This window comes from Salvelinus namaycush, chromosome 17 (genome assembly GCF_016432855.1).
Source record: "Salvelinus namaycush isolate Seneca chromosome 17, SaNama_1.0, whole genome shotgun sequence".
Lineage (NCBI taxonomy): Eukaryota > Metazoa > Chordata > Actinopteri > Salmoniformes > Salmonidae > Salvelinus > Salvelinus namaycush.
This window is the reverse complement of record NC_052323.1, coordinates 31,032,292-31,059,023: the sequence shown is the minus strand read 5'-3', so window position 1 is coordinate 31,059,023 and position 26,732 is coordinate 31,032,292. Positions and strand designations below refer to the sequence as shown.

Here is a 26,732-nt window from a genome sequence, read left to right as displayed (position 1 = left end):
AACGGGGTGTGTCACGTTTAGACCGCCACCCTGGATGGAGAGACCAACCTCAAACAGAGACAGGTCGTCCCAGGACTCTACACACAGGTGAGGATTAATGACATTAAAGTCCCTGTTTTGAAAATTTAAGTTCTCACCGTTTCGTTATGAAAGGCCTCACCGTTTAATTATGAAAGGCCTCACCGTTTTATTATGAAAGGCCTCACTGTTTTATTATGAAAGGCCTCACTGTTTTATTATGAAAGGCCTCACTGTTTTATTATGAAAGGCCTCACTGTTTTATTATGAAAGGCCTCACTGTTTTATTATGAAAGGCCTCACTGTTTTATTATGAAAGGCCTCACTGTTTCATTATGAAAGGCCTCACCATTTTATTATGAAAGGCCTCACTGTTTCATTATGAAAGGCCTCACTGTTTTATTATGAAAGGCCTCACTGTTTCATTATGAAAGGCCTCACCGTTTTATTATGAAAGGCCTCACTGTTTAATTATGAAAGGCCTCACCGTTTTATTATGAAAGGCCTCACTGTTTTATTATGAAAGGCCTCACCGTTTTATTATGAAAGGCCTCACTGTTTCATTATGAAAGGCCTCACTGTTTTATTATGAAAGGCCTCACTGTTTAATTATGAAAGGCCTCACTGTTTCATTATGAAAGGCCTCACCGTTTTATTATGAAAGGCCTCACTGTTTTATTATGAAAGGCCTCACTGTTTCATTATGAAAGGCCTCACCATTTTGACAACCAACATTCTTTGAAATAATGTGTCTTTGTATTCATGAGTTATAATGAAAGCTTCTGGAATTACAGGTTTGTTTTAATGGATTCTGGAACCATCGAAACACATTCCAGTTCTGGGAACCTGTCCTTCCTGCCTTCTTCCTAATCAGTTTGAATGTGTGTATTTTTCTTTTCAGGGTTTTCCCTTTAAGCCGCAACACTTCAACAGCACAGTAGTCGTTGAAAAACCCAACGACAACCTCAATCATTTCAAAGGTTACATGTGAGTATCAGTAACAACAACAACAGCAACAACATCAACAACAACATCAACAACACAATTATACTGTATCCAAAGAGTCCAACCAAACCAGTCATGTTGTGTATGAATGAAGCCAAGCTAAATGGATGAACTTCTCTTTACTGTATCTCTCCTGATGCTCTAAAAATAAACATGACTTTACGGCTCTAGCAGCTTCTCATCGACGTTCTTAGAGCCCCATAGCTTTTATAGCAGCTCCTATGTCCACTCTCCAGTCCAGTTAGGCCATAAAGGGAGAGAATTCATTATAGGGTGCGTCTAAAATGGCATCCTATTCCCTATGTAGTGCACTACTTTTGGACACACTACAGTGTCCTACATTTGGACGCACTACTTTTGGGTGCCATTTAGGACTCACCCATGGAGAATATATAGGGGGTAATGAATACCTAATGAGACGTGAGTGTAAAAGAATGGTCCCTACTCTGGGTCTCTCTGCAGAGAGACGGCTGATAACAGGAAGTTGGGCTTTGGGATTGACAGTCTGCTGCTGAGAGGGTGTACCGTCAGAAACACAGACCATGCAGCTGGGTTCGTGGTGTACACAGGTGATTATGACCTCTGACCTCTACTGTTACATCTTTACGTTCCTGGTTAAGTTATTACATTTATGAAGTTCTTTAATTCCAGCAATAGGAACATTTGAGTCTTTAAATTGGAACGCCAGAAAAGACAACTGACTAAACACTTACCTGCTTACGACCACGTAGCGGCTCACTAGCGGCCCGCCGCTGGCCAAGTTGGCACGGCTACAACATTTTGCTCATCTCTTGTTTCAGGCCGTGAGACCAAGTCCATATGCTAAATAACTACAGAACCAGATACAAACGCAGCAAACTGGAACGCAAGATGAACATGGACGTGCTCTTCTGTGTCATTGTACTCTTCATGCCTTATAGGAGCGCTTGGTAAGTTGAACCTACAGTTCACCCCAAATCCAGTACCATACAATCATGGTAACACAATATTTGAAGGATACACACCTACATAAAGACCTGATGATAATATATTTGTAAACCATACCAAGCCGTATAGGAGAACTAGGTAAAATTCACCTACCCTACATTAATTACCATACAATTACTACCTCATATTGTACTAATATACCTTCCCTATCAACATATAGGTTTACGTACTGATATAGCCAAGACAACTGCATCTTCTAGCAATGCACTGTATAAAGAAGTTAAGTCCCAAATGGTACCTTATTCCCTACATAGTGCACTACTTTTGACCAGAGCCCCATAGGCCCTGGCTAAAAATAGTGGACTAAGTAGGGAATGGGGTGCCATTTGGGACACACAACAGATCCCAGGGTTAATAACTAGTTAACTAGACACTGGGCCTGATAGGACAGCTCAAAAAGCTTCTGCTCTTTTCTGTCCATATTAACACACGGATGGGTGGAAGAGGCAAGGCAGGCAAGGAGCAAGGAAGGAGGGCGTGGTCAATACATTCACTAGCCAAGGTTCATGTTCTCATCCACCTTTATAGGAAGACATTTTAACATTGATCAGGACCAGGTCGTAAGGTTAACATTCTAATCCATTGACCTTTATACACGCTGTCCCCACCGGCGAACCCTTTTTGGTTCCTGGTAGAACCCTTTTTGGTTCCAGTTAGAACTAATTTGGTGTCCATGTAGAACCTCTTTGCGTGAAGGGTTTTACATGGAACTCGAAAGGGTTCTTCTACCTGGAACCAAAAAGGGTTCTTCAAAAGGGTTCTCCTATGGCAAGGTTCAAGATTGCATTTTTTTTCTAAGAGTCTAAAACTTAATGTAAACATTGATCAGGTCCAGCTCCCAAGATTAATGTTGTAATCCATGGACCTTTATAGGAAGACATTTAAACATCAGTCATTGGCCGGCCATCAGTATATAGAGTGAACAGAAGAAGAGGGGAAAGGAGGGAGGAAAATGACAGAAACAGCCCCTGTTCTGAGTCGGGGGAGTGTGATTAATCCAGCTGTCCTTACCCTCCTTTTTCTTTCATACCCTCCTCTCCTCTCATCCTGTTTTTACAATCCAATCCTCTCCTCCTTACTCTCCTCTCATCCTGTTCAAACCCTCCTCTCCTCCTGTTCTTACCCTCCTCTCCTCCTGTTCTTACCCTCTTCTCCTCTCCTCCTTTTATTGCCCTCCTCTCCTCTCTTCCTGTTATTGCCCTCCTCTCCTCCTGTTCTTACCATCTTCTCCTCCTGTTCTTACCCTCTTCTCCTCTCCTCCTGTTCTTACCCTCCTCTCCTCCTGTTCTTACCCTCTTCTCCTCTCCTCCTGTTCTTACCCTCTTCTCCTCTCCTCCTATTCTTACCCTCCTCTCATCCTGTTCTTACCCTCCTCTCATCCTGTTCTTACCCTCCTCTCCTACTGTTCTTATCCTCCTCTCCTCTCCTACTGTTCTTACCCTCCTCTCCTCCTATACTCACCCTCTTCTCCTCCTGTTCTTACCCTCTTCTCCTCTCATCGTGTTATTACCCTCTTCTCCTCCTGTTCTTACCCTCTTCTCCTCTCATCGTGTTCTTACCTTCCTCTCCTCTCTTCCTGTTATTACCCTCCTCTCCTCCTGTTCTTACCCTCCTCTCATCTCATCCTGTTCAAACCCTCCTCTCCTCCTGTTCTTACCCTCCTCTCCTACTGTTCTTACCCTCCTCTCCTCCTATACTCACCCTCTTCTCCTCCTGTTCTTACCCTCTTCTCCTCCTGTTCTTACCCTCTTCTCCTCCTGTTCTTACCCTCTTCTCCTCTCATCCTGTTCTTACCCTCTTCTCCTACTGTTCTTACCCTCCTCTCCTCCTATACTCACCCTCTTCTCCTCCTGTTCTTACCCTCTTCTCCTCTCATCCTGTTCTTACCCTCTTCTCCTGTTCTTACCCTCTTCTCCTCTCCTCCTGTTCTTACCCTCCTCTCCTCTCCTCCTGTTCTTACCCTCTTCTCCTCCTGTTCTTACCCTCCTCTCCTCTTGTCCTTTCTCACCTCCTTTTACTCCATTCCTTGTCCTTCCTCTTCTACTTCCTTTCACTCCGTTCTCTCACCCCTTCTGGGACAGATTCAGTACGTCTTCTCGGACAAGACTGGTACCCTCACAGAGAACAAGATGGTGTTCAGAAGACGCACCGTCATGGGAACCGAGTATGCACACAACGAGAATGGTAAAGAAACAATGGGAATTGTAAAGAAACGATGGGAACTGCAAATAAACAATGGGAACTGTAAACAAACAATGGGAACTGTAAACAAACAATGGGAACTGCAGTGGTGTAAAAGTATTACAATCTCATACTTGAGTAAAAGTAAAGATACCTTAATAGAAAATGACTCAAGTAAAAGTGAAAGTCCCCCAGTAAAATATTACTTGAGTAAAAGTCTAAAAGTATTTGGTTTTAAATATACTTAAGGATCAAAAGTAAATGTATGAATAAGTATAAATTCCTTATATTAGGCAAACCAGACGGCACAATTTTTAAAAACGTTTTTATCTACGGACAGCCAGGATCACACTCCAACACTCAGACATCATTTACAAATGAAGCATTTGTGTTTAGTGAGTCTGCCAGATCAGGGGCAATAGGGATGACCAGGGATGTTCTCTTGAGAAGTGTGTGAATTGGACCATTTTCTGACCTGCTAAGCATTCAAAATGTAACGAGTAGATTTGGGTGTCAGGGTAAATGTATGGAGTAAAAAGTACATATTTTTATTTAAAAATGTAGTGGAGTGAAAGTATAAGTTGTCAAAAATATAAATACTAAAGTTAAGTACAGATACCCACAAAAACAGCTTAAGTAGTACTTTAAAGTATTTTTTACTTAGGTACATTACACCACTGGGGAAGTGTAAACAAACAACTGGAAGCGTAAAGAAACAATGGGAACCGTAAAGAAACAATGGGAACTGTAAAGAAACAACTGCAAGCGTAATGAAACAATGGGAACTGTAAAGAAACAATGTGAACTGTAAAGAAACAATGGGAACTGTAAAGAAATAACTGGAAGCGTAAAGAAACAATGGGAACTGTAAAGAAACAATGTGAACTGTAAAGAAACAATGGGAACCGTAAAGAAATAATGGGAACTGTAAAGAAACAATGGGAACTGTAAAGAAACAATGGGAACTGTAAAGAAACAATGTGAACTGTAAAGAAACAACTGGAAGCGTAATGAAACAATGGGAACTGTAAAGAAACAATGTGAACTGTAAAGAAACAACTGGAACCGTAAAGAAACAATGGGAACCGTAAAGAAACAATGTGAACTGTAAAGAAACAATGGGAACCGTAAACAAACAATGGGAACCGTAAACAAACAATGGGAACTGTAAACAAACAATGGGAACTGTAAAGAAACAATGGGAACTGTAAAGAAACAATGGGAACTGTAAAGAAACAATGGGAACTGTAAAGAAACAATGGGAACTGTAAAGAAACAATGTGAACTGTAAAGAAACAATGGGAACCGTAAAGAAACAATGGGAACCGTAAAGAAACAATGGGAACCGTAAAGAAACAATGGGAACTGTAAACAAACAATGGGAACTGTAAACAAACAATGGGAACTGTAAAGAAACAATGGGAACTGTAAAGAAACAATGGGAACTGTAAAGAAACAATGGGAACTGTAAAGAAACAATGGGAACTGTAAAGAAACAATGGGAACTGTAAAGAAACAATGGAAACTGTAAACAAACAATGGGAACTGTAAAGAAACAATGGGAACTGTAAAGAAACAATGGGAACTGTAAAGAAACAATGGGAACTGTAAAGAAACAATGGGAACTGTAAAGAAACAATGGGAACCGTAAAGAAACAATGGGAACCGTAAAGAAACAATGGGAACCGTAAAGAAACAATGGGAACCGTAAAGAAACAATGGGAACCGTAAACAAACAATGGGAACCGTAAACAAACAATGGGAACTGTAAAGAAACAATGGGAACTGTAAAGAAACAATGGGAACTGTAAAGAAACAATGGGAACTGTAAAGAAACAATGGGAACTGTAAAGAAACAATGGAAACTGTAAAGAAACAATGGGAACTGTAAAGAAACAATGGGAACTGTAAAGAAACAATGGGAACTGTAAAGAAACAATGGGAACTGTAAAGAAACAATGGGAACTGAAACCAGTTGAACATGCCCTGCTGTTCAAATAGCATCCGAGGACCTATCTACCCAGTTGGGACTATAAAGACATTGGTTGATTGTGATCGTCAAGGTCACTGGATGTAATTTGAGCTCTTCCACTAGTTGTCTACTTAGTTGTTTTTTTAGGTATTTTAATGTGACTTGCTTCAGCATTGATGTTTGTTGGTGGTCCAGTCTTTGATGGTATAAACAAATTAAGGAGTGTGCCTTTACGCATCCTCATCACAAGTTCCACAAACCCCCCGCTGGCTTACCAACTTTAACCCTGGTTTCAACCATCTGGACTACAGTTTAGCAGGAACTGCTATGGGAATCTACCTCTCTCTTGTTATCAACCCAATGTTTCCTTATATCTCTCAGAACATTCAAATGTTTTTGAAGACTAAACAGAATATTGTGGGGCTCTGGCCTTGAGCTAGGCCCCTGAAATGCTGATGCAGTTTTAATTAGGGGTTCTAGAACCAGTAATGATGAAAAGTGACCCTTTCTAGTTTCATCTGGTTCTGTAGTCTACTGAGTGTAATCTGCTCCAGGATCTGTGTATGCTGTCTAGCCAACTCCTATGATCATTAAACATCAACAGGAGTTGGCTCTACAGTACAAACAGACATGGGCCCAGCTTATACTAACTGAGTGAGTACAGTAAATATGTTTTGGCTCTCCTCTGCAGACGTCCGTCTGGCTGTCCTTGGGGAGGCTGATGACACAGAGGAAGAGGTCCTCTTCCACCAGAGACCACTCCCCTTGAGGACAGGATGGACCCTGGAAGACAACCATGACCATGACCCAGAAGTAATACAATGTTGCCATGGCGCCCAGCGACCTCACAGGAACAAGGAAGGAAGTGCCCAGGGGGAAGTAGCATTCAGCAGTCCACTGGTGAGATTATAGCTTTATGATAACAATAACAACAACAACAATAGAACAATGTATTTGTTAGGCTGAGTACCCAATGTATCCATACCGCTCAAGCAAGAAAGTTTTGAATGGTAAAATGCTTAAAATAACTTGACCTAAAACACAGCATATAATGTTTTTATGACTCTGTGGTCAGTGGGTGTGTGGGTGGGTGTGTCCCTTTGCCGTATCTGAGGTTGCACATATGGTCATGCTGAGCAACATAACGCCATAGGCTACTGATATCACATCAACATTACATCACATCAACATCAACATTACATCACATCAACATTACATCACATCAACATCACATCAACATCATATCAACATCACATCAACATCATATCACATCAACATCAACATCACATCAACATCACATCAACATCATATCAACATCACACTACATCACATCAACATCACATCAACATTACATCACATCAACATTACATCACATCACATCAACATCACATCAACATCATATCAACATCACATCAACATCAACATCACATCAACATCACATCAACATCATATCAACATCACACTACATCACATCAACATCACATCAACATCACATCAACATTACATCACATCAACATTACATCACATCACATCAACATCACATCAACATCATATCAACATCACATCACATCAACATCAACATCACATCAACATCACATCAACATCATATCAACATCACACTACATCACATCAACATCACATCAACATTACATCAACAGTACATCACATCAACATCAACATCAACATCACATCAACATCACATCAACATCACATCAACATCACACAACATCACATCAACATCACATCACATCAACATCACACTACATCACATCAACATCACATCAACATCACACTACATCACATCAACATCAACATCACATCAACATCACATCAACATCACATCACATCAACATCAACATCACATCAACATCACATCAACATCACATTCACATCAACATCACATCAACATTACATCAACATTACATCAACATCACATCAACATCACATCAACATCACACTACATCACATCAACATCAACATCACATTACATCACATCAACATCAACATCACATCAACATCACATCAACATCACACTACATCACATCAACATCACATCAACATCATATCAACATCACATCACATCACATCAACATCAACATCACACTACATCACACTACATCACATCAACATCACATTAACATCACATTAACATCACATCAACATCACACTACATCACATCACATCAACATCAACATCACACTACATCACACTACATCACATCAACATCAACATCACATCACATCAACATCACATCAACATCACATCAACATCACACTACATCACATCAACATCACATCAACATCATATCAACATCACACTACATCACATCAACATCAACATCACATCAACATCACATCAACATCACATCAACATCACACTACATCACATCAACATCACATCAACATCACACTACATCACACTACATCACATCAACATCACATCAACATCACATCAACATCACACTACATCACATCAACATCACATTACATCACATCAACATCACATCAACATCACATTACATCATAATCACATTAACATCAACATCACATCAACATCACATCAACATCACATCAACATCACATCAACATCACATTACATCATATCAACATCACACTACATCACATCACATCAACATCAACATCACACTACATCACACTACATCACATCAACATCAACATCACACTACATCACATCAACATCACATCAACATCACATCAACATCATATCAACATCACATCACATCAACATCAACATCACATAAACATCACATCAACATCATATCAACATCACACTACATCACATCAACATCACATCAACATTACATCAACATTACATCACATCAACATCAACATCACATCAACATCACATCAACATCACATCAACATCACACTACATCACATCAACATCACATCACATCAACATCACACTACATCACATCAACATCACATCAACATCACACTACATCACATCAACATCAACATCACATCAACATCACATCAACATCACATCACATCAACATCACATCAACATCACATCAACATCACATCAACATTACATCAACATCACATCAACATCACATCAACATCACATCAACATCACACTACATCACATCAACATCAACATCACATTACATCACATCAACATCAACATCACATCAACATCACACTACATCACATCAACATCACATCAACATCATATCAACATCACATCAACATCACACTACATCACATCAACATCACATCAACATCATATCAACATCACACTACATCACATCACATCAACATCACACTACATCACACTACATCACATCAACATCACATCAACATCACATCAACATCACACTACATCACATCAACATCAACATCACATCAACATCACATCAACATCACATCAACATCACACTACATCACATCAACATCACATCAACATCATATCAACATCACACTACATCACATCACATCAACATCAACATCACATCAAAATCACATCAACATCACACTACATCACATCAACATCACATCAACATCACACTACATCACACTACATCACACTACATCACATCAACATCACATCAACATCACATCAACATCACATCAACATCACACTACATCACATCAACATCACATTACATCACATCAACATCACATCAACATCACATTACATCATAATCACATTAACATCAACATCACATCAACATCACATCAACATCACATCAACATCACATTACATCATATCAACATCACACTACATCACATCACATCAACATCAACATCACACTACATCACACTACATCACATCAACATCACACTACATCACATCAACATCACATCAACATCACATCAACATCAACATCACATCAACATCACATCAACATCACACTACATCACATCACATCAACATCACATCAACATCACATCAACATCAACATCAACATCACATTACATCACATCAACATCACATCAACATCACATCAACATCAACATCACATCAACATCACATCAACATCACATCAACATCACATCAACATCACACTACATCAACATCACATCAACATCACATCACATCAACATCACATTACATCACATCAACATCACATCAACATCACATCAACATCATATCAACATCACATCAACATCACATTACATCACATCAACATCAACATCACATCAACATCACATCAACATCAACATCACATCAACATCACATTACATCACATCAACATCACATTACATCACATCAACATCACATCACATCACATCAACATCAACATCAACATCACATCAACATCACACTACATCACATCAACATCACATCAACATCACACTACATCACATCAACATCACATCACATCAACATCACATCAACATCATATCAACATCACATCAACATCACATCAACATCACATCAACATCACATCAACATCACATCAACATCACATCAACATCACATCACATCAACATCAACATCACATTACATCACATCAACATCACATCACATCACATCACATTAACATCAACATCAACATCACATCAACATCACATTAACATCACACTACATCACATCAACATCAACATCACATTACATCACATCAACATCAACATCACATCAACATCACACTACATCACATCAACATCACATCAACATCATATCAACATCACATCAACATCACACTACATCACATCAACATCACATCAACATCATATCAACATCACACTACATCACATCACATCAACATCAACATCACACTACATCACATCAACATCACATCACATCAACATCAACATCACACTACATCACACTACATCACATCAACATCACACTACATCACATCAACATCACATCAACATCACATCAACATCAACATCACATCAACATCACATCAACATCACACTACATCACATCACATCAACATCACATCAACATCACATCAACATCAACATCAACATCACATTACATCACATCAACATCACATCAACATCACATCAACATCAACATCACATCAACATCACATCAACATCACATCAACATCACATCAACATCACACTACATCAACATCACATCAACATCACATCACATCAACATCACATTACATCACATCAACATCACATCAACATCACATCAACATCATATCAACATCACATCAACATCACATTACATCACATCAACATCAACATCACATCAACATCACATCAACATCAACATCACATCAACATCACATTACATCACATCAACATCACATTACATCACATCAACATCACATCACATCACATTAACATCAACATCAACATCACATCAACATCACACTACATCACATCAACATCACATCAACATCACACTACATCACATCAACATCACATCACATCAACATCACATCAACATCATATCAACATCACATCAACATCACATCAACATCACATCAACATCACATCAACATCACATCAACATCACATCAACATCACATCAACATCAACATCAACATCACATCAACATCACATCAACATCACATCACATCACATCACATCAACATCAACATCAACATCACATCAACATCACATTAACATCACACTACATCACATCAACATCAACATCACATTACATCACATCAACATCAACATCACATCAACATCACACTACATCACATCAACATCACATCAACATCATATCAACATCACATCAACATCACACTACATCACATCAACATCACATCAACATCATATCAACATCACACTACATCACATCACATCAACATCAACATCACACTACATCACATCAACATCACATCAACATCACATCAACATCACATCAACATCACACTACATCACATCACATCAACATCAACATCACACTACATCACACTACATCACATCAACATCAACATCACATCAACATCACATCAACATCACATCAACATCACACTACATCACATCAACATCACATCAACATCATATCAACATCACACTACATCACACGACATCACACTACATCACATCAACATCACATCAACATCACATCAACATCACATCAACATCACATCAACATCACACTACATCACATCAACATCACATCAACATCACATCAACATCACATCAACATCACACTACATCACATCAACATCACATTACATCACATCAACATCACATCAACATCACATTACATCATAATCACATTAACATCAACATCACATCAACATCACATCAACATCACATCAACATCACATTACATCATATCAACATCACACTACATCACATCAACATCAACATCACACTACATCACATCAACATCACATCAACATCACATCAACATCAACATCACATCAACATCACATCAACATCAACATCAACATCACATTACATCACATCAACATCACATCAACATCACATCAACATCACATCAACATCAACATCAACATCACATCAACATCACATCAACATCACATCAACATCACACTACATCACATTAACATCAACATCACATCAACATCACATCACATCAACATCACATCACATCAACATCACATTACATCACATCAACATCACATCAACATCATATCAACATCACATCAACATCACATTACATCACATCAACATCAACATCACATTACATCACATCAACATCACATTACATCACATCAACATCACATCACATCACATCACATTAACATCAACATCAACATCACATCAACATCACATTAACATCACACTACATCACATCAACATCACATCAACATCACATCAACATCACATCAACATCATATCAACATCAACATCACATCAACATCAACATCACATCAACATCACATTACATCACATCAACATCACATTACATCACATCAACATCACATCACATCACATCACATTAACATCAACATCAACATCACATCAACATCACATTAACATCACACTACATCACACTACATCACATCAACATCACATCAACATCACACTACATCACATCAACATCACATCAACATCACACTACATCACATCACATTAACATCAACATCACATTACATCACATCACATTAACACCAACATCACATTACATCAACATCACATCAACATCACATCACATCAACATCACACTACATCACATCAACATCACATCAACATCACATTACATCACATTACATCACATCAACATCACATCAACATCACATCAACATCACATTACATCACATCAACATCAACATCACATCAACATCACATCAACATCATATCAACATCACATCAACATCACATCAACATCACATCAACATCACATCAACATCATATCAACATCATATCAACATCACATCACATCAACATCACATCAACATCATATCAACATCACATCAACATCACATCAACATCCCATCAACATCACATTACATCACATTGCCAATAAACATGTGCCAGATTAGTCATGCATCCCAAATGGCACTTTGTTCCCAATCTACAGTACTACTTTAGACCAGGACCCGTAGGGAATAGGGTGTGATTTGGGAAACAGGTATACAGTATTCATTGTCATCCAGATATACAGCAGTAGGTAGCAGCAGTAGATAGCAGCAGTAGGTAGCAGCAGTAGATAACAGCAGTAGGTAGCAGCAGTAGATAACAGCAGTAGGTAGCAGCAGTAGATAGCAGCAGTAGGTAGCAGCAGTAGGTAGCAGCAGTAGGTAGCAGCAGTAGGTAGCAGCAGTAGGTGAACAGCGGTAGGTAGCAGCAGTAGGTAGCAGCGGTAGGTAGCAGCAGTAGGTAGCAGCAGTAGGTAGCAGCGGTAGGTAGCAGCAGTAGGTGAACAGCGGTAGGTAGCAGCAGTAGGTAGCAGCGGTAGATAGCAGCAGTAGGTAGCAGCGGTAGGTAGCAGCGGTAGGTAGCAGCGGTAGGTAGCAGCGGTAGGTAGCAGCGGTAGGTAGCAGCTGTAGGTAGCAGCGGTAGGTAGCAGCGGTAGGTAGCAGCGGTAGATAGCAGCAGTAGGTAGCAGCAGTAGGTAGCAGCGGTAGGTAGCAGCGGTAGGTAGCAGCAGTAGGTAGCAGCAGTAGGTAGCAGTAGAAGATAGCAGCAGCAGATAGCAATACATAGCAGCAGTAGGTAGCAGCAGTAGGTAGCAGTAGTAGATAGCAGCAGCAGATAGCAGTACATAGCAGCAGTAGGTAGCAGCGGTAGGTAGCAGTAGTAGATAGCAGCAGCAGATAGCAGTACATAGCAGCAGTTGATAGCAGTCAGTACTGTAGCAGCTGTAGATTGCAGTAGATAGCAGCAGTAGATAGCAGTAGTAGATTGCAGCAGTAGGTAGCAGCAAACATATTTCCACTTTGACATTGTGGGTGTAGTAACAAAAAAAGTGAGACAAAAAAATACTCAATTGAATCAATTTTAAATTCAGGCTGTAACTCAACAACATTTGGAAAAACCTTTCTGAAGGCGCTGTACTCCACAGCCCTTACGGCATGAATACTTTTATAACCAACCTCGTCCCATAGAGGTACAGCAGAACAGTATGGTGTTTCATTCTGTCCCCCTGTCCGTTCTGTGTACAGGAAACAGAGGTGGTGCCGGACAGAAAGCTACTTCAGTGTGTTCTGAGGGGTGGTGGTGACGGGACTGGTGGCAGAGGGATACGCCACTGCCAGGAAACAGAGCTCTACCTTGACTTCTTCCTGGCTCTCGCTGTCTGCAACACGGTGGTGGTTTCCACGGCAACGCAGGCTCAGGCGCAAAGACGGAGAGTGAGTCGTGCTCTGTACCAAGTGTTCCGTTCCTCTCCTCCGTTCTTTTCTCTTCACTGTGACCCTGACTTGGTGTAGGAGAGAGGGAGATGGGATGCAGAGGAGGGAAGGAGGAGAAGCGAGGAGGAAGAGTGGAGGAAGAGGGGGAGGAAAGGAGGGTGAGAGGGAGATGGTTTTGTGACCTTAACTTCTAAGACCGCAGGTTATATATCAATATTTGATCTTGATCATAATATTAAACCTTCCTAAATTAAAGGCTGCCTTCGCGATAGATCCTGATAGATCCTGATGCAAATTTATCAGAACATAATTTCTAGGAAGTACATTTTACTTATAGGATATCTGTAGGGTAGAGTTCTGCCCTGCAGTCCAGATATCTGGCAGTAAGGCTATAGTACTGCCCTGCAGTCCAGATATCTGGCAGTAGGGCTATAGTACTGCCCTGCAGTCCATATATCTGGCAGTAGGGCTATAGTACTGCCCTGCAGTCCAGATATCTGGCAGTAGGGCTATAGTACTGCCCTGCAGTCCAGATATCTGGCAGTAGGGCTATAGTACTGCCCTGCAGTCCAGATATCTGGCAGTAGGGCTATAGTACTGCCCTGCAGTCCAGATATCTGGCAGTAAGGCTATAGTACTGCCCTGCAGTCCAGATATCTGGCAGTAAGGCTATAGTACTGCCCTGCAGTCCAGATATCTGGTAGTAGGAACAGTGAGGTACGCAGTGAAGAGAAATCCAATTTATGTATTTCAGCAGAGCCATCAATTAAATTAGTCTGCCTCTTTATCTATCTGCTTCTCAGATTTATCTTCAATTATATACGTGCTCTGTCCTCGCTGGAAACGCTGTTGGCCAAAACGTTCTCCTTCTCTCTCATCAGTGGTCAGTGTTAATTTACCTAATTGCTCTTTGAGGCTCCAGACAAAATGTCTAGGTCCCTTTTTACTAAATTAACCACACACACACACACACACACACACACACACACACACACACACACACACACACACACACACACACACACACACACACACACACACACACACACACACACACACACACACACACACACACACACACACACAGACATTTGGCATGGCACGGCATGGGGAGATACGTCAGGGTCGCCCTCATTAATTTGATTACCCAGAGTTCCTGATTGTGTCTGGGAAGTACGGGAGAGGCCGGCGGGGCTGTCCCATGAACTCAGGATGGGAAGGTCAAAACAGTCATTCCTATTGGGCATGCCCCTTGTGGTGCAATGACAGGCAGACCGGAGTTGTTGATTGGATGATCAGTTTCCTCATGGTCTTCCTCAGTGGTTTTCCTCAGTGGTAGAAAAAGGTGCCAATTTTCATACTTGAGTAAAAGTAAAGATACACTAATAGAAAATGACTCAAGTAAAAGTGAAAGTCACCCAGTAAAATACTACTTGAGTAAATGTCTGTAAAAATGTAGTTGCTAAAATATACTTAAGTGTCAAAAGTAAAAGAATGAATAATAAAAAAATCCTATATTTGAATATTTGAATAAATTCATATATTTGAATATGTGTGCAGGTGTCTGTGACTGCATCCTTATTTGCGTTGCCTGGTCCTAAATAAATCCAACATCACTGTAACCTCCGTGGACGTGTGTTCGTCCCCCAGGGGGCACGGGTATAGAGGACCGTCTGCAGGACAGTGTTCCTGACACCATCATGGCCCTGAGAGAGGCAGGGATCCAGGTGTGGGTTCTGACAGGGGACAAGCCCGAGACGGCCGTCAACATCGCCTACGCCTGCAGGCTGGAGGGAGATCTAGTTATCAACATGAGCACCAACAACAAGGTAGGGAACCACACACACACACACACACACACACACACACACATACACATACACATACACATACACATACACATACACATACACATACACACACACACACACACACACACACACACACACACACACACACACACACACACACACACACACACACACACATACACACACACACACACACACACACACACACACACACACACACACACACACACACACACACACACACACACACACACACACACACATACACACACAGAGACAAGGTAGGGACGGATGGACAGTGATGGATTGATTTGGATGAGCTCTGCAGTTCAGTTCACATCCCTGGGGGACACGACATTTACTCTAGTTAAAGTCCGGCATTTCCTTAGAAATTACATGGTCTGTTGTTGCGCTTCTGTTTCTGTGAGATTCATTGAAACAAGCACCTTCGTGGCACAGCTTCTTCCTACTGCTGTCTTGGTATTAGAGTAACAGGTTCGAAGTGTAATGAGTTTTGTATTTTGTTTTGTATTTTGTATATGTACAGTATTCCATCTATCCAGCAGCCCAGACTACACTGTACAGTATTCCATCTATCCAGCAGCCCGGACTGCACTGTAGAGTATTTCATCTATCCAGCAGCCCAGACTGCACTGTACAGTATTCCATCTATCCAGCAGCCCGGACTGCACTGTAAAGTATTTCATTCATCCAGCAGCCCAGACTGCACTGTAGAGTATTCCATCTATCCAGCAGCCCAGACTGCACTGTACAGTATTCCATCTATCCAAAAGCCCAGACTGCACTGTAAAGTATTTCATTCATCCAGCAGCCCAGACTGCACTGTACAGTATTCCATCTATCCAGCAGCCCAGACTGCACTGTAAAGTATTCCATCTATCCAGCAGCCCAGACTGCACTGTAAAGTATTTCATTTATCCAAAAGCCCAGACTGCACTGTAAAGTATTTCATTTATCCAGCAGCCCAGACTGCACTGTAAAGTATTTCATTCATCCAGCAGCCCAGACTGCACTGTAAAGTATTTCATTTATCCAGCAGCCCAGACTGCACTGTACAGTATTCCATCTATCCAGCAGCCCAGACTGCACTGTACAGTATTCCATCTATCCAGCAGCCCGGACTGCACTGTACAGTATTCCATCTATCCAGCAGCCCAGACTGCACTGTAAAGTATTTCATTTATCCAGCAGCCCAGACTGCACTGTAAAGTATTTCATTTATCCAGCAGCCCAGACTGCACTGTAAAGTATTCCATCTATCCAGCAGCCCAGACTACACTGTACAGTATTCTATCTATCCAGCAGCCCACACTGCACTGTACAGTATTCTATATGTCCAGCAGCCCAGACTGCACTGTACATTATTCTATATGTCCAGCAGCCCAGACTGCACTGTACCGTATTCTATCTATCCAGCAGCCCAGACTGCACTGTACATTATTCTATATGTCCAGCAGCCCAGACTGCACTGTACCGTATTCCCCTGTGGATCAGGATGTACAGTATTACGTTTGTTAGTAATCATTCCACTTAGCCATCTCCCCTCTTCTCTCCTGTTTTCTTTAAAGCACTGAGTGGAGCAGACAGTTAGCTGCAGACAGTTAGCTGCAGACAGTCTGGCATGTCTCTCTCTCTCTCTTGCACTTTTTGTCTCTCTCTACCTTTTTGTCTTCCTCCCTCCCAAGCCCTGATTTAATTGGCCGAAGCTTTTAAACCACATTGATATTTCATCAAAAGGTCAAATCTTCACATTTCCATCTAAGAGACAGAGTCAAAAATGCAATGTTGGATGTTAGTCTGTGCTCCTCTGTGGTCATTAAAGATCTCCTGGCCCTTTGGAGGAGAGAGAGGAGAGAGAGAGAGGAGAGAGAGAGAGAGGAGAGAGAGAGAGGAGAGAGGAGAGAGAGAGAGGAGAGAGAGAGAGAGGAGAGAGAGAGAGGAGAGAGAGAGAGAGGAGAGAGAGGGAGAGAGAGCGAGAGGAGAGAGAGCGAGAGGAGAGAGAGCGAGAGGAGAGAGAGCGAGAGGAGAGAGAGAGAGAGGCAAGAGAGAGAGGAGAGAGAGAGGAGAGAGAGAGAGGAGAGAGAGAGAGGAGAGAGAGAGAGAGGGGGAAGGAGAGAGAGAGGAGAGAGAGAGGGGGGGAGGAGAGAGAGAAAGAGAGAGAGAGGAGAGAGAGAGACAGGAGAGAGAGGAGAGAGAGAGAGGAGAGAGAGAGAGGAGAGAGAGGAGAGAGAGAGAGGAGAGAGAGGAGAGAGAGAGAGATGGAGGAAGTGGAGCTCTTCATAACATCCTGTCTATCTAATCATCCCTCTGCTTCAAATAGACTGAGCTGAAATTACTCATCAGCGCTCAACTCTGTGTGTGTGCGCGTGCGCGTGCGCGTGAGTGGAGACATTCTGTCTCTACAAGTGCTGCCATGCCACTCTCAGGTGGGGCAACATATTGATGATGGATGGGAGGAATTACCCCTAGAACAATATTAAACCTGATTACAGGAGGAATTACCCCTTGAACAATATTAAACCTGATTACAGGAGGAATTACCCCTTGAACAATATTAAACCTGCTTACAGGAGGAATTACCCCTAGAACAATATTAAACCTGCTTACAGGAGGAATTACCCCTAGAACAATATTAAACCTGCTTACAGGAGGATTAACCCCTAGAACAATATTAAACCTGCTTACAGGAGGATTAACCCCTAGAACAATATTAAACCTGCTTACAGGAGGATTAACCCCTAGAACAATATTAAACCTGCTTACAGGAGGAATTACCCCTAGAACAATATTAAACCTGCTTACAGGAGGAATTACCCCTAGAACAATATTAAACCTGCTTACAGGAGGAATTACCCCTAGAACAATATTAAACCTGCTTACAGGAGGATTAACCCCTAGAACAATATTAAACCTGCTTACAGGAGGAATTACCCCCTAGAACAATATTAAACCTGCTTACAGATCTAATCAAAGGTGTAATACACCAATGCAGGTCCAAGGCATGATCACAGTTATCATATTCAACCCTCGTAGGAAATAAACAGCCCTTTTTTATGAACAGACTGGGGAGTAGCATATGTTTTGTAATGAACAATCTAAACCACCGTAATACAGAGTAATACAAGGACTAACCGATTTCCAGAAATCGTATTACACCCCTGCCATATCTAACATAGTTCAGTGTGGGCAGAATATCAACTCAATATCTTCACCACGTCTGCGTTCTCAAGGCCAGTAGAAGACTCTTCAGTCACTATAAACAGGTTCCTCCAGTCATTCACAGCCAGAGATGACAAATGTTTTGGAAGCACACCGTCCTTGTAATTGATGCTGGTCTGAGGTCACAAACCACACGGCACTGTGACTTGACTTCTCCCCTCTCTGACATTAATAACAAATGATGTGACACAACTGCTTAGAACTCCACCCTAATCGACAACAACAGAGAAACTTCTATGGCTGCATGTAATTCCTAAACATTTCAAAAAGGTGTCCCCTCCCCTTTGGGAGTCAACAAGGGTATAAGGAAGGGAGTAACTTTCTGAAATTAATTGCAGCCTACAAATAACAGCAAACCTACAAATAACAGCCAACCTACAAATAGCAGCCAACAAATAACAGCCAACCTACAAATAGCAGCCAACAAATAACAGCCAGCCTACAAATACAGCCAACAAATAACAGCCAACCTACAAATAACAGTCAACCTACAAATAGCAGCCAACAAATAACAGCCAGCCTACAAATACAGCCAACAAATAACAGCCAACCTACAAAAATAACAGCCAACCTAAAAATAGCAGCCAACAAATAACAGCCAGCCTACAAATACAGCCAACAAATAACAGCCAGCCTACAAATACAGCCAACAAATAACAGCCAACCTACAAATAACAGCCAACAAATAACAGCCAACTGTATAATGTGTTTTCCAGGCAATGTGTGCGTCCACCCTGGACTGTACTCTTGAAGAGGTGAGGCAGTATGGAGGTCCAGGGGACCACAGCCCCTCCATCGGCCTGGTGATTGATGGGCATACCCTGGGCATGGCTCTGGAGTCAGACCTGGTGGAGCGGTTTGTGGAGCTAGCTCGGCGCTGTCGCTCTGTGCTATGCTGCAGGGTCACGCCTTTACAGAAGAGCACCGTGGTTAAGGTGGTTAGGGAGAGACTGAAGGTCATGACCCCGGCTATAGGTAAGAGATCCCCAGGATGGATCCATGAGAAGTCAAGATAAGAACGTGTAATGTATTGTAAACTAAAACAGTTATGTGACCAAATGTTCCCCTTGAATGGTTTAGGTTTAGGAAGGGAATGTCTGTAGATATCCCCTTTAGTGTCTATAGTTTTGCGGTTTTAAAGTCAATCTAAGTGTAGCTGATCCTTTCTGTCTATCACCACTGGATTACTTCAGGAGACGGTGCGAATGACGTGAACATGATCCAAGCAGCTGATGTCGGCATCAGTATATCGGGACAGGAGGGCATGCAGGTTTGTGTCAGGGCTTTTTCTCTGAAGATTCTCTGACATAGCCTGGTCCCAGATCTGTTTGTGCTGTCTTGACAATGACCATATGATTTGACAAGACAGCACAAACACAACTGGGACCAGGATATGAAAGATTTTGATTCTCTGTCATTCTTAACTCAACCAAACACATATTGAAGGAGCTGTGTGTGTTTAATTTGATGTAGGTTTTATTTGGATACATTCTAGTCCTCATTTGGACTAATCTTCCAAGAGTCCTTAACAAATTTTAACATTTTATTTAAAAATACAATCATGTTTTTCTGTTTATCTTCTGTCTCCAGGCTGTCATGGCCAGTGACTTCTCCATCTCCTGTTTTAAACACATGAAGAAGCTTCTCCTGGTCCACGGTCACTGGTGTTACAGCAGACTGGCTAACATGGCCATCTACTTTTTCTACAAGAATGTGGTGGGCATTTCACCCCGTCCATCCACCACCAATGCATAACACCAATCTAAACACTCGTGTTGATAGGCACCTCGTGTTGATAGGCGCCGTACAATCTCTTCCAAGTCAGATATTCTTCTTCTTATTGGTTCAAGGTCCAGTAAGGACTTTGTGCCATTTCTAATCTGTCCCCCAGACCTATGTCAACTTCCACTTCTGGTACCAGTTCTACTGTGGTTTCTCTGGCATGGCCCTGATCCAAACCCTAACCCTTAACCCTAACCCTTAACTCTATGTTCTATCCCCAGATCTATGTGAACATCCTCTTCTGGTACCAGTTCTACTGTGGTTTCTCTGGCATGGCCCTGATCCAAACCCTAACCCTTAACTCTATGTTCTATCCCCAGATCTATGTGAACATCCTCTTCTGGTACCAGTTCTACTGTGGTTTCTCGGGGACGTCCATGATTGACATCTGGCTGATAATCTTCTTCAACCTCTTCTTCACCTCCGCCCCGCCCATCATGTTCGGAGTGATGGACAGGAACTTTGCCACGGAGACGCTGCTGGGCCTCCCAGAGCTGTACAGGAGTGGCCAAGGGTCAGAGGTCAGTGTTTAAGGGGTTAGGGGTCAGAGGTCAGGGTGTCACAACTCATTTCTATTGGTGAGAAGATGCTTGCTGTGTCGATATTTGTGTCGGTGGTGAGACCCCAATGTGTAATATCTGTAAATAGATGAGTACTTTATTGCGTATCTCTTAAATGTGTGTCTCTGATTTCAGGGATATAATCACTTTACATTTTGGATCGCCATGCTGGACGCCTTCTATCAAAGTCTGGTTTGCTTCTTCATTCCATTTTGGGTAAGAATGACACTTGAAGAACTGTACAGTCACCTCTGATAGCTAGTATAATATGTCAATTTCAGTGGACAATAACGTTTTCAAAACGTTTTCAAATATAATGAGTTAATGGTCACTTTTCCAGACCTACCATGGATCAGACATAGACATCTACACGTTTGGAACTCCTATTAACACCGTGTCTTTATTCACAATCCTTCTGCATCTGGCCATAGAGATCAACACCTGGGTGAGTCACATCTGGTTTTAGTGAGCGAGCAACATCTCTCAGTTATGGTCAAAATACTGTTTAATACACTCTATCTAACTTTTCATTCAGAACCCCATTCATATCTGTTATATCTATTCATACCCATTCATATCTGTTATATCTCTTCATAACCACCCATACCTGTTATATCTATTCATAACCATACATTCATATCTGTTATAGCTGTTCATAACCATTCATATCTGTTATGTATATTCATAACCATGAATATCTGTTATATCTGTTCATAACCATCAATTCATATCTGTTATATCTACTCATAGCCATCCATATCTGTTATGTCTATTCATAACCATCAATTCATATCTGTTATATCTATTCATAGCCATCCATATCTGTTATGTCTATTCATAACCATCAATTCATATCTGTTATATCTATTCATAACCATCCATACCTGCTATGTCTATTCATAACCATCCATATCTGTTATGTCTATTCATAACCATCCATTAATATCTGTTATATCTATTCATAACCATCCATTAATATCTGTTATATCTATTCATAACCGTTCATATTTGTTTGTTGATCTTGTCTTGTTTACTTCTCTACCCATGTGTTATTGATAATCTATTAACCCATGTGTTATTGATAATCTATTAACCCATGTGTTATTGATCATGTATTAACCCATGTGTTATTGATAATGTATTAACCCATGTGTTATTGATAATGTATTAACCCATGTGTTATTGATAATGTATTAATCCATGTGTTATTGATAATGTATTAACGCATGTGTTATTGATAATGTATTAACGCATGTGTTATTGATAATCTATTAACCCATGTGTTATTGATAATCTATTAACGCATGTGTTATTGATAATCTATTAACCCATGTGTTATTGATAATCTATTAACCCATGTGTTATTGATAATCTATTAACCCATGTGTTATTACTATAGTTTACTTTACTGACTTTATTGTCCCCACGGGGAAATTTTGTACACGTTTAAAGTGGCGTTTAAATACAAAACAAATTGACAATACAACTTTCAAAGCAGTTACATACCAACACAAAGAGACTAGACTGCTGGTTTTACTGGGTGGATAGGAACATTAGACTGCTGGTTTTACTGGGTGGATAGGAACATTAGCCCGCTGGTTTTACTGGGTGGATAGGAACATTAGCCTGCTGATTTTACTGGGTGGATAGGAACATTAGACTGCTGGTTTTACTGGGTGGATAGGAACATTAGCCCGCTGGTTTAACTGGGTCTATAGGAACATTAGCCCGCTGGTTTTACTGGGTGGATAGGAACATTAGACTGCTGGTTTAACTGGGTCTATAGGAACATTAGCCTGCTGGTTTTACTGGGTGGATAGGAACATTAGCCTGCTGGTTTTACTGGGTGGATAGGAACATTAGCCTGCTGGTTTTACTGGGTGGATAGGAACATTAGCCCATTGGTTTAACTGGGTCTATAGGAACATTAGACTGCTGGTTTTACTGGGTGGATAGGAACATTAGACTGCTGGTCTTACTGAGTTGATAGGAACATTATACTGCTGGTCTTACTGGGTGGATAGGAACATTAGCGTGCTGGTCTTACTGAGTCAATAGGAACATTAGCCTGCTGGCCTTACTGGGTTGATAGGAACATTAGCCTGCTGGTTTTACTGGGTGGATAGAAACATTAGCCTGCTGGTTTTACTGGGTGGATAGGAACATTAGCCCTAGCTATTTAGGAGGGATATCACACCTGGCACAAATGATTGTCTAGTTGTGTTTTTCCTGCAGAGGGGGGCCCTATACCTGCGCCCAAGGGGAGTAGGACAAAGTCCAGGTACAGGGGGTGGCTTGGGACTAAAATTATTTTGTGAACCTTGCGGAGGGCCCTGACCTGCACAAGGCACTGGCCTGTCAGTATGACTCCAAGTACCTTGCTTGCTGTGGTGATAATCCTTCTCAGCATATTTCTCTGGCTGACAGTGGCATTGCAAAACCAACAAACAATACAAAAAGTTAAAATACTCTCAATTAAATATTTGTAAAACACAGTCAGTATAGTACAGTCTACAGTACATTAAAAGATCCCAGCTTTTTGAGAAAGTACAGTCTCTGTTGACTCTTATGTAGATCAGGTCTGTACATTTACTCCACTGAAGCTTATTGTCCAAGAGGACACCCAGATATTTGTGTTATTGATAATGTATTAACCCATGTGTTATTGATAATGTATTAACCCATGTGTTATTGATAATGTATTAACCCATGTGTTAGTGATAATTTATTAACCCATGTGTTATTGATAATGTATTAACGCATGTGTTATTGATAATGTATTAACTCATGTGTTATTGATAATATATTAACCCATGTGTTATTGATAATATATTAACCCATGTGTTATTGATAATGTATTAACCCATGTGTTATTGATAATGTATTAACCCATGTGTTATTGATAATGTATTAACCCATGTGTTATTGATCATGTATTAACCCATGTGTTATTGATAATGTATTAACGCATGTGTTATTGATAATGTATTAACCCATGTGTTATTGATAATATATTAACCCATGTGTTATTGATAATATATTAACCCATGTGTTATTGATAATGTATTAACGCATGTGTTATTGATAATGTATTAACCCATGTGTTATTGATAATGTATTAACCCACGTGTTATTGATAATGTATTAACCCATGTGTTATTGATCATGTATTAACCCATGTGTTATTGATAATGTATTAACCCATGTGTTATTGATAATGTATTAACCCATGTGTTATTGATAATGTATTAACCCACGTGTTATTGATAATGTATTAACCCATGTGCTATTGATCATGTATTAACCCATGTGTTATTGATAATGTATTAACCCACGTGTTATTGATAATGTATTAACCCACGTGTTATTGATAATGTATTAACCCACGTGTTATTGATAATGTATTAACCCATGTGTTATTGATCATGTATTAACCCATGTGTTATTGATCATGTATTAACCCATGTGTTATTGATAATGTATTAACCCACGTGTTATTGATAATGTATTAACCCACGTGTTATTGATAATGTATTAACCAATGTGTTATTGATCATGTATTAACCCATGTGTTTTTGATAATGTATTAACCCATGTGCTATTGATAATCTATTAACCCATGTGTTATTGATATTGTATTAACCCATGTGTTATTGATAATGTAATAACCCCTATGTTATTGTCTTATTGCTGCTCTAGACTGTAGTCCACTGGGTGATCGTGCTGGGTAGTGTATCTCTGTACTTCGTGGTGACCCTGTTCTACAGTGCTGTGTGTATCAGCTGTAATCCACCATCAGACCCCTACTGGATCTTGCAGCAGTAAATGACTGACCCCATGTTTTACCTGGTCTGTGTCGTCACTGCTGTGGTCGCCCTGCTGCCCAGGTAAACATAACATTACTGTAGTACTATATAGCATCTATGTGTTATACTGTACATCTACAACTATCTACAAAAATCCAACAGATGGTCTACCTGGTCTGTGTCATCACTACTGTGGTCCCCCTGTCAAAAAGTAATGTACATTAAACTGTATATTACTATATAATTACTTTAGCATATATAGCTGTATTTAAATAGAAACCCTGAAAGGAGCTAGACTGTAGAAGGAAGTCGTACTAATTTGCACCATCAGTTCTGTGGTGGCACTGTTACTGCTACCTGGCTAGCAGACGGTTATGTTGGGATTCTAGCTATGGATTTATTTATTTACAAATGTATTTGTCTTGGATCCTCCCTGGACTCCCTAAACAAGTGTTGGCTAAGAGAGAGAGAGAGCGAGAGAGAATTGGCCTGAGATTAAATTAAATGATAATCAGATTAACTGAGTTGATCATGAAGAGCCCTTGATGACAATAATTTAGGGCCTCATTTCATTAGTTAAATTAACCCTTAGTGACAGTAATTCAGGGACAGGCCTCATTTCATTAGTTGAATTAGGCCTTAATAACAGTAATTCAGGGC

The 26,732-nt window shown here is 40.6% G+C and overlaps 1 protein-coding gene across 1 annotated transcript in view; it reads left to right on the top strand.

Annotated features, from left to right (window-relative positions):
- atp10b (ATPase phospholipid transporting 10B) overlaps positions 1 to 26,157 on the top strand; it is a 26,799-nt gene extending 642 nt beyond the window's left edge. The window contains 17 exon segments of the mRNA XM_039011989.1: positions 1 to 87; positions 920 to 1,005; positions 1,486 to 1,592; positions 1,824 to 1,840; positions 1,843 to 1,931; positions 1,933 to 1,984; positions 4,092 to 4,194; positions 6,855 to 7,063; positions 14,685 to 14,931; positions 16,524 to 16,702; positions 20,641 to 20,899; positions 21,118 to 21,194; positions 21,515 to 21,640; positions 22,027 to 22,227; positions 22,402 to 22,482; positions 22,607 to 22,711; positions 25,966 to 26,157. The exon segment at positions 1 to 87 is cut by the window's left edge and continues 118 nt beyond it. Coding sequence (XP_038867917.1) covers positions 1 to 87; positions 920 to 1,005; positions 1,486 to 1,592; positions 1,824 to 1,840; positions 1,843 to 1,931; positions 1,933 to 1,984; positions 4,092 to 4,194; positions 6,855 to 7,063; positions 14,685 to 14,931; positions 16,524 to 16,702; positions 20,641 to 20,899; positions 21,118 to 21,194; positions 21,515 to 21,640; positions 22,027 to 22,227; positions 22,402 to 22,482; positions 22,607 to 22,711; positions 25,966 to 26,157 — 2,217 coding nt within the window.
- Positions 26,158 to 26,732: the final 575 nt, after the last annotated feature.